The sequence below is a fragment of the Anolis sagrei genome, chromosome 3 (genome assembly GCF_037176765.1).
Source record: "Anolis sagrei isolate rAnoSag1 chromosome 3, rAnoSag1.mat, whole genome shotgun sequence".
In the NCBI taxonomy this organism is placed as follows: domain Eukaryota; kingdom Metazoa; phylum Chordata; class Lepidosauria; order Squamata; family Dactyloidae; genus Anolis; species Anolis sagrei.
In genome coordinates this window covers 161,344,751-161,360,741 of record NC_090023.1, presented here as the reverse complement: position 1 = coordinate 161,360,741, position 15,991 = coordinate 161,344,751, and the positions used below count along the sequence as shown (strand labels likewise).

General features: G+C 41.5%; 1 protein-coding gene across 4 annotated transcripts in view; it reads right to left on the bottom strand.

The window, feature by feature from the left end:
• GRID1 (glutamate ionotropic receptor delta type subunit 1) overlaps positions 1-15,991 on the bottom strand; it is a 1,182,427-nt gene that overhangs the window by 471,115 nt on the left and 695,321 nt on the right. For all 4 annotated transcript variants that reach the window (XM_060768968.2, XM_060768967.2, XM_060768969.2 and 1 more), the window contains exon 4: positions 12,189-12,394. In XM_060768968.2, the coding sequence (XP_060624951.1) occupies positions 12,189-12,394 (206 nt within the window). The remainder of the gene's footprint in view (positions 1-12,188; positions 12,395-15,991) is intronic.

The window sequence follows — 15,991 nt, the reverse complement described above, 5'->3', positions numbered from 1 at the left end:
CTGGTGGAGCTAACCCACACTTTCCTCCCTTTTTTTGCCATGTGATGGCAGAAGGGGTGGTAGAAAAATGCACGTTGTTGTGTGTTGCTGCACTTTCTGCCGTCTGATGAGGAGAGGGAAAGGGTGCCAAAGCACCCTCTCCTGTCCCCTCCATGTGATGAAGGAAGGAAGGAGGGTGCATCCCCTAAGCCATCCCATGCACCTTCTCTTTTGCCGGCGATTGCCAGAGCAATGGCACAGCTTTTTCTTTTAAACTAAAATGCAAATTCTCAATGAACTTTTCACACTCAACCTTCTTTTATTCAGTGTGCTCACACATACACGCACAAATCTCAGTCCAATGTTGCAACACAGAGACACATGCACACACAATTTCATGGAATCTTTGCTGCCACCAAACTTTCCACCCACTCTTACACCTCCAAGCGAACTTACATGTGCATACAACAAGGTAAAGTTTTTACGCTTCACAGACCTTGTCTCCAGAAAATTTTGAATAATTAACAACTCCCTCTTATTCTGAATCTCCTAGTTATGGGGGGGGGGGGGAGTGGCAGAACATCTGGCCATTTTCCTAAGGTTCTCTTTAGCAAAGGTGCCAACTTTCTGACCAGAGTCTTGCCCACATCAAAGGAACATGAGATCTCTCATGCTCATGCACATCCTTCCTTGGCAGGTACCTCCGGAAGCTTATCTCTGGAGTGTCAATTTCATCTAAACTATTAATGATTGATAAACACACACATCCAGTGACATTTGAATGTAGTATCATTATTTCATAATAAAAGATTATAAATTCTTGGGATGACTTTGTAGAAAATATGGATCTGAAACATGGGACTGAAAGTGAGAAGAAAAAAATGTAAACATTTAGGCAACACCACTTTGCCACATCACTGTCGCAAATAAAGAGGCCACACACATGCTTGGGTTAACTAAGGGCAACTTTATTATTGTTACCTAATTAGAAACTAAATCTACCTACCACCACCATAACTGAGTATAAACTTCTATCCATGAACTTGGCATTGAACTTGGCCTTGACCTGGCCATGAACTTGGCAATGAAATTGGTGAGGGTGAATCTGTTCCCAGAATTATTAATGTCCATCTTCAAAATCCCAAGCCACTCTAATTTTTCTTGCCCCCCAATATTATCCTAAGGCCAGGTTACAGTTGCTGGACCATCCAAATGGGGGCTTTGGGTGTACACCGAATTCAATATCCATCCTGCTCACGCTGCACCGGGTATGCCTATTTAAGTCCCTACCCCCCCCCCCAATTTGCCCTCATGTAACAGTATAGGGTAGGCAAATCCCCCCCCCTTCCACAAGGGCAAAAAAATCATACCCCCCCCCCCCCCCCCGCGGGCGACCCACTCCATTATACTGTTAATGGGCGGGAGGGTTGGGTTTTTGCTGTCCTTAAAGGAAGTGAAGAGGGCAGCAAACTTGCCAGGCTCCATCCTCCCCCAAAAGTAGTCCCTGTGGACTAATTTTGGGCAGGCCTCTTGAGTGGCGGAAGTGGCAAAAAACCTCTCACACTACCTTTGCCAGTGTGATAAAGGCTCTTCTCTGTTGCTCCTTATACCACACAGATGTATTAAATTTCTCCTTAAAACTGAAGTGACACAAAATTCAGCACAGCTTTAAAAATATAATTGCTAAGGAGTTGAATGGCTGAAGAGGAAATGTACAATGAGTAACATTTTAAGTGAACTTTCAGGCATGTTCCATTAATAAAACAAATGCCTTCATGCTACAGTTCTTTCCAGAATATTAATATCAACAAGTCCCTCTGGTTCCGAGCTCACTTTTCAATTCTGACCCTTTAACAAAAATATCATGTATCTCTTCAACCTAAGTAGTCTTCTGCTCCCATGGAGCTGCAACCTATTCATGTGATAACCACACACATCACATCATTTAGTCAAGCTGAAACAAGATTTAATCATTTGTGATTAATTTTGCAGCCGCTATTATCAGACTTTGCATCATATTTTATAGACACTCATACAGAACATTGAAAATCTCAATTCAAAAGGATTAGAGCAGAAGTAGTGTGAAAATATCAATTTGCATATGTTTCGGTTAACTTTATTGTTTGAATTCTCGAGAGTGGACACCAGAGAATCTTAATTCATTTCATATGCAGTGTGAACATTGATTACTGCTCTTTTACAAGACAAAATGGTGACCTGTGTTTTCCAAACGAGTAACTTATTATTTCAAATGCTACCAAACATCTGGATAATTTAAGTCATGTCCATTCTCAGAAAAGGCAAGGACATGAGCTTAATAGGTTTGTAAACAACACTAGGACTCCAAGCACTAGGCTCGAGCCCCTTCTCAGTCATGGAAATGCACTGGTTGTCCTTGGGCAAACCACACCTTCTCAGGACCTCATCCTGAGTTGGAGGCAAGGGGATGTGGGGGATCATCTCCTAAGTGTGGGCCTTCCATTTCCAAAGGAAAAGAACTCATAGTTCCCATCCCACCTTCACATTCAACAGTCCCATCCCACCTTAAGATGCCCATTTTCAGTTGTTTTTATGTGAAGTGAAAGCAGTGAAGTTGATCGTTCCCCAGCTTCACTGATTTCACTTCACATAAAAGGCTCAGTTTCTGTTAAAAGATGAAATCCACCAAAAGCAATCCTGCATCAATTTATGGGTTCAAAGGGAATCTGCCTTTAAAGTGAAGAGAAACAATAAGAAGATAACCATCACCCCCACCACCCCTCTCCTGCCATTGGATGAAGTCCTTGTTCTCAGAGGAAGATAATAGCAAGCACACTGAATAAAATCCAAGAAAATTCCATGATAGAGTCACTTTGCAATTACCAAAATTTGGAAACATCTTGAAAACCCAGACCATCAAAAATAAGACATTTGGGATTGAGTAGTTTGGATACTGGTAGGTTTCCAGATGACAAGCTACCTGGTAATCCCATCTTGAATTCCACAGAGAAAGAAAGAAACAATGCAATTTATATTTATGAATAGATAGGCATATAGGTAGTTTCACTGAACCTTAACTGAAATAATTAAAACACAACAGGATTGAAGTAGGTTCAGCTACTTCGAGTTTTTAATTAGTCTTAATCAGTTTTTCTTTTAATCATTACATGTAGCCCGCCCATTGTCATTGTGATTGTGCCTATTGTAATTTTATATTGCTATGTATTCACATGTTTTATGTAATTATGTTGTTGTTGTTTATTGTTTGCTTCCCTTCTTTACCTCTTGCCTGGGCGCTGGAAGGAAGGATCCTTGGAGCCAGGCGTGGAGCAGGCGGGAGAGAGGCGCTCAGAAAACCCTTTGAAATGTCATTTATCACTGATATAAACAAGTACAAACTATTGCATAAGCAGATATCATGGGAACTGAGTAAAAACTTAGTTATTTCTGGATCCGTCACACTGTTTGAAACCTGGTCACTCAAGACAGTTCACAATCACAACCTGTTTTACATAAGTTGCATCCCACTTAGACAAGGGAAAAATGTCACCATATTTGGGCAGCCTTGATACTCAGAAATGGAGCTCAGTCTTTCCAAGAAGTACATTTCATCTTGAACAAAAAAGGAAAACATGCCCTTTGCTGTAGCAATGAATAAGTGAACATCTCATAATAACATCATAAAATTTTTAGCTTTCCGAATATTAAAGAAAATCTTTTCCCAAAAGAAGACAGATCTCATTCTCTCCCCCTGTACTACACACACTTATAGCATTTGAAACAAAAGGGCACAACATCCTGAGGTATGTTTTGAGGAGCTCTAGAGGTGTTTATTATCTATTTATTGCCTTGGAGAAATTGAAAATGAAAGCCTTCAGTGGTTGTATTTGTACTTCCCAAACAACTATCTAGTTCAGAGATGGGCAATTATCATATGTCAAGGGGATTCATTGCCTTCATTGTGTCCAGAGAATTGAAGTTCTCCCATGCTATCATTTTTTTAATTTAACTCAAAATGGTCCTCAGCCTCATAAGGGATGCACAGGCATTTTGTGACCTTTCTTTAAACCACATCCTAGGATATTTTGGGACAAAGGAAGTCTTTTGCCTGAATAGGGGGCGAATGAGAAGTCACCACCAGTTTTGAGCTAAAGAAAATGTTGCAAAATATGTCCCAAGTTTCAGAGGGTGAAGAGTGGGGGTTGATATTTTGATAATAAAAACAAAGTATCATGGGTGGCCAAAAATGCCCTTGGGTCATAGATAACTAATTAGTTTCACTTCCAACACTGATGTTTTCGTTCTTTGGATTATCTTTTGAATATATCTGCAAAAAAATTATGGTGATGTCCACTCTGTCACTCCTTTCCACCTGCTACTAAGGAGGCTGTTCAGGTCCTGAACCAGTGCTTGGCCGCTGTAACAGTCTGGATGAGGGCGAACAAATTGAAATTGAATCCAGGCAAGACAAAGGTCCCCCTGGTCAGTCGCAAGGCCGAACAGGGCATAGGGTTACAGCCTGTGTTGGACAGGGTTACACTCCCCCTGAAGACGCAGGTTCGCAGCTTGGGTGTGATCTTGGACTCGTCGCTGAGCCTGGAACCCCAGGTTTCAGCGGTGACCAGGGGAACATTCACACAATTAAAACTTGTGTGCCAGCTGGGCGCACAAGTTGGGAAGTCTGACATGGCCACGGTAGTCCACGCTCTGGTCACATCCTGTATTGACTACTGCAATGCTCTCTACATGGGGTTGCCTCTGAAGACTGCTCGGAAGCTCCAAATGGTCCAACGATCAGCAGCCAGGATGCTAACAGGAGCGGCACTCAGGGAGCATACTACTCCTCTGTTGCGCCAGCTCCACTGGCTGCCAATTTGCTACCAGGCACAATTCAAAGTGCTGGCTTTAGCCTTTAAAGCCCTAAATGGTTCTGGCCCGACCTACCTGTCCGAATGCATCTCCTCCTATGAACCAGTTAGGACATTATGATCGTCTGGGGAGGCCCTGCTCTCGATCCCGCCAGCTTCACAAGCACACCTGGCGGGGACAAGAGACAGGGCCTTCTCAGTGGTGGCCCCTCAGCTGTGGAACACCCTTCCTACAGAAATCAGATCGGCCCCCTCCCTATTGGCATTCCGGAGGAAAGTGAAGACCTGGCTTTTCAAACAGGCATTCGACTAGGCAGTGTAATCGATTATTGGAACACGGAATAAAGGATAATGAGACTGGATTCTGATTCTATCGATGAGACATGATGGGTTTGTTATATTGATGTTGATGTTTAATTAATTGTTTGCTATTGCTTTAAATGCCCAATGATTTTGTACTGTGTATATTGAAACTGTTGTTGTTAATCGCTCTGAGTCGCCTAAGGGCTGAGAAGAGTGGTATACAAATGAAGCAAATAAATAAATAAATAAATAAATAAATATGAGGAACAACATACAAAACAAGTTATATATAAACCTTTTGACACTGTTAAATCACCTGAAGAAAATATATATATATGAGGTAGGTGGGTAGGAACAAGGGTGCTTAGTCTACCACTGTCACTGTCACTGTTACATTTATGTATGCATACAATATGATCTGGAATGCCAGAGATTTAGGATTCCAGTCTATCAGAAAAATGTATGAGTAGACTTCCCACTGCAGATAGACCCACTTCACTGGTGAATCCCAAGTAATGTGACGGAGAAAATTGGACACCCAGTTTCCCCCTATTGCTTGTTTTACACACACAGACACTGCCTTAAATATAATAGCTGTGAATAGTTGTATTGAGAGAATGACTTCAAATTATTTACTAAATATATTTATTTATTTATTTATTATTTATTATTTGCACTTGTTAACCGCCACTCTCAGCCCGAGGGCGACTCGTGGCGGTGTACAGAACATAGAAAAGACAACAATTTACATTAGATCAAGACCATAACACAACATCTAAAAATCCGCTTCGTCTAGTTAGGGGTCATAGTCAATCTCATAGTCATAGTCCATTCCGGTGGTCATTCCAAAAAACAGAGCACTTAGTTGAAGGCCTTTTCGAAGAGCCAGGTTTTCAGGCCCTTGCGGAAGGCCATGAGGGAAGGCGCCTGTCTGATCTCAGCAGGGAGGGAGTTCCATAGCCGGGGGGCCACCACCGAGAAGGCCCGCTCTCTCGTCCCCGCCAAGCGTGCCTGTGAGGCAGGCGGGACCGAGAGAAAGGCCTCCCCAGATGATCTCAAGGTCCTCGTGGGCTCGTAGGCCGAGATGCGGTTCGCAAGGTATTTTGGGCCGGAACCGTTTAGGGCTTTGTAGGATAACACCAGCACCTTAAATTGGGCCCGGTAGCAAATCGGCAGCCAGTGGAGCTGGGACAGCAGGGGCGTTGTGTGCTCCCTGCGTCCTGCTCCGGTTAACAACATGGCTGCCGCGCGCTGGACTAGCTGGAGCTTCCGGGCCGTCTTCAAGGGCAGCCCCACATAGAGAGCATTGCAGTAGTCCAGGCGGGATGTGACCAAAGCATGTACCACCGTGGCCAAGTCAGACTTCCCAAGATACGGGCGCAGCTGGCGCACGAGCCGAAGCTGTGCAAATGCTCCCCTGGTCACCGCTGAAACCTGGGGATCCAGGCTCAGCGATGAGTCCAGGGTCACACCCAAGCTGCGAACCTGCGCCTTCAAGGGGAGTGCGACCCCGTCCAGCACAGGCTGTAACCCTATACCCTGCTTGGCCTTGCGACTGACCAGGAGTACCTCTGTCTTGTCTGGATTTAATTTCAGTTTGTTCGCCCTCATCCAGACCGTTACAGCGGCCAGGCACCGGTTCAGGACTTTGACAGCCTCCTTAGTAGCAGGTGGGAAGGAGTGACAGAGTTGGACGTCATCTGCGTACAGGTGACACATTCCTCCTTTTCCATCTCCTTGATCTCATTGCTTTAGTTCTTTTTTTATTTGTTTTTTTATCCTTTTTCATATAATTTCTTTCCTAAATGTGTGTGGCTCCAGATTCCAGCACACAACCAACACCCAGATCCCTTGTTATTGCCATAACTCAAGTAGCAAAGACAGTGCTGATCCCCACCCAACCGGAGCCCCAAACAAGAGCCACAGTTCTGTTTGGTCTCTGATATCTATGTGGGAAAAAGATTGCAAGTATTGGTATGTGCTCCAGATCTTTTGAAGCTCACAAAGTAGAAAGGAAAACAGAACCAGCTATAATTAAGAACCAAGTGACACTGTCCACATAAGCTGATACAGCACACCTTTCCCAGAACTTGCCCTTGCTCCTCTCACTGTTCTGAACAGCTTCTTAGTCTTATCAGCATGATGGAAAACTGAGCCAAATTACTCAAGGTCATTGAGAAAATTAACATTTCTTTTCTACCACGAATGATTAAAATACATTTAAATAACAATGAATCCCTTCTTCTAGCGCACCTCAGAAATTATATTCTTTATTCACCCAGAAATTGTAGACATGTGCAGGTGGTCCATAGATTCACAAATGCTATGGAGTTAAGTAACCCGTTAGCTCCATATGGCCCATATGATTGCCGAATTATTCCCTTCAGCTGTTATTTCAAATGCACGGACCCTTCAGAGACATTGCATGCTTCCATTATTCAACATTCCTTCCCTAAAGCTTTTTCTGAATCAATCAAGGTTCAGTAACAGAAGATTTTTGAACAAATTACTTCTTAATTCAGCCCAGACGTAGACTCCTGCAGGGAACTGGAAAAATATCAGGATCATTAGCCCTAATAATTCCTGTAATAGCACTTTCCTCTAGGGATGGGTAAAGCAGCACAATAATTTGGTGCATTACCTTTGAAACCTCACAGTTCTGCAGGGCTAGTGCCTTTCCAACATATGAATGCAGACCTCATGAATATTAGCAGGAGCTACAGATTTTAGAGGTGGCTACTTAGACAGCATGAAATAGAATATTGTTGCTCAAAGTAACAGAAATATAACTACATCCTTGCTCTGGCCATGTTCTCTCCCTCTCCCTCTCTTTTGCTAAAAGCCAGTTTATAAGAGCATCCTTCCAGACCTGAAATGAGGCGGATATCACTGTTCTACAAATTTTCAGTTTTTCTCAGTTGCGGAAACGAAATGTGCCATTTCTTAATAAATTTAACATGCTGAATTCAAATATAATAATTAAATGTGTTAATTGGCTCTGGTTTTTATGCCACAGCTATTTCAATTTTCTCCACAATAGGTAATTCGTTAATATTATGATAATGCGCCTAACCTTATTGCATGTATATAAACCGTGAATATTTACTAAATTTTAGTCAAATTATATTGTCAATAGTTTATACATGAGAAATATTTATTTAATTAGTCTATTGTTTATGTTTGTGCAGCAAGAAACTATATTAGTAGGCCTAATGTAGTTGAAAAGTCTGAAAGTTTAAATGTCGCTTTAATCGTGACTTTAGTTTATATCCTGTTTGCTTCTCTTGACTTTTCTTTTGTATTCAAGGAAAGGATTGTCTCTTACAATGCTCCAGCAGTAGTCTGACAGCACTGACGGAGTCCATTTGCCTTGATATCTTTTTTCCATAGTGCTTTATTTACACACGTGCGAGGCATAACTACAGTAAAAAGAAGAATGTAAAACGATGTTTAACGATACTGTCTCAGTCTTCAACTGACTGACCCTCACCGTTCAAAAGTCTGGCCTTATATAGGGCTTTCTGGCTTTTGCACACGGCACTAATACTGCGTCATCAAACTTTCTAGAATATTTTAGAATCTTCCATAGTGTAAGTCGCAACATGCATTTTTTCAACCATACGTGATCACGTGATTGCTTATATCATAAAAACTAGAACCAATATGCATTTTTAAATGTCATTTTCATTTTCAGCACCCCAAAATCATAGAAGAACAGCTATTTTCAGGCCCACAACTTTTTCTCCCTTGAACAGTGTATTTAAAGAAAGCTATAAGTGACTCAAGACAGACTGGGAGATGTAGAAGTTAGCAGAGAAGTTTTCAGAGACTTACACTATTATTTTTAAAAGTGCTTTGTAAAAACCATGAGATGATCAAAATGATCAGAGGCCCTTCATTAAGGACTCATCATACAGATTCCCCCAACCTCCATTTAGTTCAATTTTGCTGACAATTGCAGGTGAAACAGAAGGTGCTTGGGGTCCCTCGCAGTGACCTACACACCCTCCGTCCTTCCCAAATCACATGGGGGCATTGGGGCAAGCCTCTGCCCCTTCCCCCAACAGAGAACAGGAAAGGGCAAAAAATGTGGGTAGCTCTCTCAGAACTATCCATAAGACACCTTAACTCCTATTGTTGGCAAGGAAGTGTCTTATGATGCTTCCTTGACACTTTGGTGATCAATTGGGCAGGGCCATGACCAATGTCATGTGATAGCATTTGACAGACTGCATCACTGAAGAGGAGCAAAAAGTCCAAAACCCCTGGTACAGTGGTTCTCAACCTGGGGTCCCCAGAAGTTTTTGGCCTTCAACTCCCAGAAATCCTAACAGCTGGTAAACTGGCTGGGATTTCTGGGAATTGTAGGCCAAAACACCTGGGGACCCACAGGTTGAGAACCACTGCCCTAGTGAGCTGAGATGGCAGAACTACCAGAAACAGAGAACACACATTTCTTAAAGGCAGCATGCTTGCAACTGCAAATCCTTCCACCACACCCACATATCTTTTTATTTTTAATATTGTCTGTGTTCATGAAATCATTTCTCAGATCCCAAGTTTGGAAATTTGATTTTGGACTATAAGACCCAGAATTTTATATGTAACATGCCAATAGGGCATCGAACTTGTAATTCCAAAACATTTGTCCAAGATGTATGCGCAAATACTATTGGCAATACTCAAGGGTTCTAGACAAATTTGTGTTGCTGTTCCTTAGAAATTCAGTAAGAAAAGATTCCTTCATGACAGAAATCTGAACATGATTACTTTTCGGCAAATTAAATGTTATGCTAATTGTGGTTGTATTTATTCTTTGGTTTCCATCCATGCTTAAGAAATAAATTTGCTGAATTTTATTCTAAAAATCAATCCAAGCTATTTCCAAGCTAATATCAACAAAATAAGCAATTATATCATTTAATTAAATACAATATTAAAGAGTACACAGCTGCGCTGAATTATAATAGGAAGTTAATTTTGGTATGTAATGAAAAGACAAATGAACAGCAGTTATGGTCACATGCTGTAGATGTCACCAATGTTTAATTACACACATTCTGGCACTTGCTTTTCTGTAAAAATAGTTACTCGTAATCATACCTTAGAGGACAATGCATGAAAATTAATAAATGCCAATATTATTTCAAAAGACAATGGTAGTTCTTACTCAACAACTGTATCTGAATTTTGATTACTTTCATAATTTTAAAAATTCTCAACTATTAGCAGCAAACACTTTGTACTATAAAGTAGAATAATAACAGCAACAACAACAACAACAACAACAACAACTTTATTCTTATATCCCACCACCATTTCCCTGAAGGGATTCAAGGCAGCATACAGACGGCACAAAGTGCCTAAAAACAAACATAAAATGAACACAATATAACATTCAATAAAATGAAACACACACACATATATATAAAAAAATCAATTCAGACTCAATCAAGCTGCGATCCTCTAACCATGGCAATAAATTACTGTAACTATGGCTGAGCATTTCTGTGTTTGGGCAATGCTGCGTTTGGTGGTCCCTATGTAGACTTGTAAAGATGAAGATCCACCCAGAGGAAAAGTGTCCCTGCCATACATCAAGGGAACCACTGACTGCATAGGGAAGCTGATGAGGAAACACAACATACAAACTATCTACAGACCCACCAAGAAAATCCAACAAATGCTACGTTCAGCAAAGGACAAGAGGGATCCTCTCACTTCTGCAGGAGTCTACCATGTACCATGCAGCTGTGGACAAGTCTACATAGGGACCACCAAACGCAGCATTGCCCAAACACGAATCAAGGAACATGAAAGGCACTGCAGACTACTTCAACCTGAGAAATCAGCCATAGCAGAGCACTTGATGAACCAGCCTGGACACAGCATATTATTGGAGAACACAGAAATGCTGGACCACTCCAACAACCACCATGTCAGACTACACAGAGAAGCCATTGAAATCCACAAGGATGTGGACAATTTCAACAGAAAGGAGGAGACCATGAAAATGAAAAAAATCTGGCTACCAGTATTTAAAAAAATTCAAAAATTACAACAGCAAAACAGCAGAGAGGAAACAAACAAGCACAGCTTAACACCTCTCAACAAAAAGATTCTCCCAGGCTCAGCCAGGCCTTCAAATGCTAATGAAGGTGGTCAGTTGAAACATTCACACCTAGCTCCAGCAGAGAAGAGCTCTTGGCCCCACCCCAGTCATTCCACAGATATATAAACCCTTTTTCCTAATTCCAACAGACCTCACTACCTCTGAGGATGCTTGCCATAGATGCAGGCGAAACATCAGGAGAAAATGCCTCTAAAACATGGCTTTATAGCCTGAAAAACCCCACAAGAACCTATATTTTATATTTTATAAAACCAGTATCACTGCAACCTCACACAATGTTCAACCATCTGTCTATCCCCATACATTTTTTAACTTATTGTGTTAATCTTCCATAGACAACAACCAAATCTTCTCAACAAACCCAAGCCTTTTATCAGCTTTTTATTGACCAGTTTGTTTTCCAGGAGATACAATACTAATTAATCTACAAATAATGATAGTGGTCTTCAAGAATAGAGAAAACCTATAACCTTACAACTGCCAACTTCTAAACAGAAATGCTGTAGCCAAACATTCACCTTAGCTTTCCATACCACATCAAATCCACAAGACAGAAGAAAACTCAATATTTAAAAACAGAAAGAAACATGCTCATTTAGTCCTTACTCAGTAATATAATATAATTTACATGTATATTTGTATACATGTAAATTATACAAATATAGATATATACATAATTCATAATTGCAGTACAGCTTTTTAAAAACAGTCAGCACTAAATCAATTTTGAATATGGAGCATATGAAAACTTCTGAAATAAATCAGTCCATTCACTATATTATATTCACTATATTTTAATGGAACACTACTAAATGTACAACTACAACTAAGAGATTTTGCCAGAGGTTAGTAAATGCTGGCTGCATTATTTGATCTATTTTCAACAAAGATCTTCCTGTTCAAGATTCCAGAAAGAATGTACTAACCTCATTGATAAAGGTTTGTGCTCCCCTTGGACTCAGAAGTAAGATAGCTCTTCGTAAGGTATCTCGATAGCGATTCAACTCTTCTGTTTTCATAGTAGTAAAAAGGCTGGCAAAAACCCTGCTGATGTTTCTGTCCACTTTTTGTAATGATACATCAAGTCCTAGTTTCGAAGCCTGATCCAGAAATCCTTGCAGACCACGAATATCTGCCAAAGAGAAACAAAATTGAAAGTTTTTTAAAAAAACGATAGAAATACAACCCAGAGCAAAGAATAGCAATTAGTTGCCTAGAATTTGTACCTTCTCCATCCTGTTTCATAATATTAGCCAATCATGAAATGTCATCATTCATAGTGACTTTAGGTTCACAAGTCTTAGTAATCTGGCCACTGTGTTTTATGTTAAACGTTATGCCAGTGTTTCTCAACCTGGGGGTCGGGACCCCTGAGGGGGTCGCGAGGGGGTGTCAGAGGTGTCGCCAAAGAACATAAGAAAACACAGTATTTTCTGATGGTCATAGGGATTCCATGTGGGAAGTTTGAGCCAATTCTATCGTTGATGGAGTTCAGAATGTTCTTTGATTGTAATGAACTATAAATTCCAGCAACTACTACTCCCAAATGTCAAGATCTATTTCCCCCAGACTCCACCAGTGTTCACATTTGGACATATTGAGTATTCATGCCAAGTTTGGTCCAGATCCACCATTGCATGAGTCCACAGTGCTCTCTGGATATAGGTGAACTACAACTCCCAAACTCAAGGTCAATGCCCATCAAACCCTTCCAGTGTTTTCCATTGGTCATGGGAGCCAAGTTTGGTTCAAATCCATCACTTGTAGAGTTCAGAAAGCTCTTTGATTATAAGGGAACTATAAATCGCAGCAACTAACATGTTACTAACAGGAGCGGGATGCAGGGAGCATACAACGCCCCTGTTGTTCCAGCTCCACTGGCTGCCGATCTGCTACCGGGCCCAATTCAAGGTGCTGGTGTTATCCTACAAAGTCCTAAACGGTTCTGGCCCAAAATACCTTTCAGACCGCATCTCGGCCTATGAGCCCACGAGGGCCTTGAGATCGTCTGGGGAGGCCCTGCTCTCGATCCCACCTGCTGCACAGGCACGTCTGGCGGGGACGAGAGAGAGGGCCTTCTCGGTGGTGGCCCCCCGGCTGTGGAACACCCTCCCTGTTGACATCAGACAGGCGCCCTCCCTTTTGTCTTTCCGTAAGAGCCTAAAGACATGGCTATTTGAGAAGGCATTTAACTGAGCGCTACATAAATTGGTAATGACAACTGGAACGGAACATGGATTACGAGTTTGGTTATGATTCTATGATGAGACGGAGCGGATTATTTAGTGTAACTATATGATTGTGTTTAGTGATATGTTGACTTTTTTTTTTTTGTCATTGCTTATTGTAAATTGTCTTTTATATGTTGTACACCGCCATGAGTCGCCCTAGGGCTGAGAATGGCGGTCAACAAATGCAGCAAATAAATAAATAAATAAACTACAACTCCCAAATTACAAAATCAATCCTCCCCCAACCCCACTAGCATTCACATTTGGGTGTATTGGGAATTTGTGCCCAGTTTGGTCCAGTGAATGAAAATGCATCCTGCATATCAGATATTTACATTATGATTTATAACAGTAGTAAAATGACTATTATGAAGTAGCAACAGAAACAATATTATGGTTGGGGGTCACCACAACATGAGGGACTATATTAAGGGAAGGTTGAGAACCACTGCGTTATGCCATCTCAATAAGAAGGTCATATTTTCTTTCGCTACATGTGATCAGTGCATTTATCACATTTCATTTCAGTGAGCATTCCCTGTGAACAAACTGATAGAGGAATGATGATCTTATCTTACATTTCCTGGAGATATGTTAAGTGTTGCCATGACATGATATCATGAAAGGACTTCAGTGCAACATACAGTGACTCCTATCAAGGTCAGTCTAAAAATTGCCTCTGAGAGACACACCTAAGTGACTGAGAAGACCTACACAGATTAGTCTGTAAAATAATATGTTCCAAATACGGGAGGGGTGTAGTAGCACTGTCGTGCAGGCACAGAAGATTTATAGATAAAAATCAGGTGTTCTGCACAGACTAACAATGAACCTTTGAAGGATTTTAATATTTTTCTCCATGCCTTACCTTGCGAGCTGCACTGTGTGCTAGAGAATGCTTCTAAAATGGCACAATCTTTTCTTATTTATTATCATTATTAATAAAACTTTATTTATACCCCACCTCCATCTCCCCAAGGGGACTCGGGGCAGCTTACATGAGGCCACACCCATCAATTGCACTGAAGCTGGTGCAAAATGCAGCGACTTGTCTTCTCGCTGGGGTGCCGGCGAGGTGTCGTTTCACCCCAATTCTACAACAGCTGCACTGGCTACCTATTGAGTACCGGATTACTTTCAAGGTGCTGGTACTAACCTTTAAGGCCTTATACGGTCTGGGGCCAGCGTACCTGAGGGCCCGCTTATCCCCCTACCAACCCCAGAGATTACTTCGGTCCGAAGACCAAAATTTCCTTGAAGTCCCCAACATACGGACTTATCATCTGTCCTCTACTAGGCAGAGAGCCTTCTTGATTGTAGCCCCTTATTTATGGAATGCCTTGCCAGTTGAAACCCGATCTAGCTGAGACCTACTTGCTTTTCGGAAATCCTGTAAAACCTTTCTCTTCCGACAAGCTTTCGATGGGTGAATAACCCGGGACTATGTCTGTTCTTGTTTTATTGTATTTTAAAGTTAATTGTATTGTTTTAATTTACTGCTGTAAACCGCTCCGAGCCAGATTGGGAGTGGCAGTATACAAGTCAAATAAATAAATAAATAAACAGAATATAACACAAAAACACAACAGAAAATCAGGAAATAAAACAAGATACAAAACCAATGTAAATAAGCAACACAACAATATAAAATCAAACATTAAAACACAAATGATCACACTGGACAGGACCAAATTCAAAGGTAAAATTTTAAAACACTGGGAAATAGGACAATGTAAAATATCAGGGAGGGGATCCTGGGATGAGGTAGGATTTAATTGCAAAAACCATAAAATAAAGTGCTTCTGAGGGCATTTGGTCAGGGAATATCATACAATATAATACATTCAATCATTGAAGGCGCATTGGAATAGCCAGGTTTTCAGGCTCCTCCTGAAGATTGCCAGGATGAGGGCTTGCCTAATATCTCTGGGGAGCAAATTCCAGAGCCGAGGGGCCACCACAGAGAAGGCCCTCTCTCTCGTCCCCACAAGTCGCACTTGTGATGAGGGCGGGAGCAAGAGAAGGGCCACCCCGGAAGATCGAAGAGGTTGCGTGGGTTTGTAGACGGAAATGCGGTCATGCAGGTAGGCGGCCCCAAACCATTTAGGGCTTTGTAGGTTAAAACCTGCACCTTGAATTGGGACCGGAAAATAAACAGTAGCCAGTGGAGCTCCTTAAACAGGAGGGTTGACCGCTCTCCGTAACTCACATCAGTTAGTAGTCTGGCTGTCTCCCCTTGGACCAGTTGGAATTTCCAGCCTGTCTTCAAGGGCAGCCCCACATAGAGCGCATTGCAATAGTCCAACCTAGAGGTAACCAAGGCATGGACCACTGTGGCCAAATCCTTTTCTTTTACCTTTCCTTCAAACATCTGGTTTAATGGTTTGGCTATCACCACCCTGTTAATATTTATGATGTATCTACTATCACTATTTATGATGTATCTACTATCACAATTTTTACAATAGTAGTACACCATTAACTTTTATTCTCTTAAT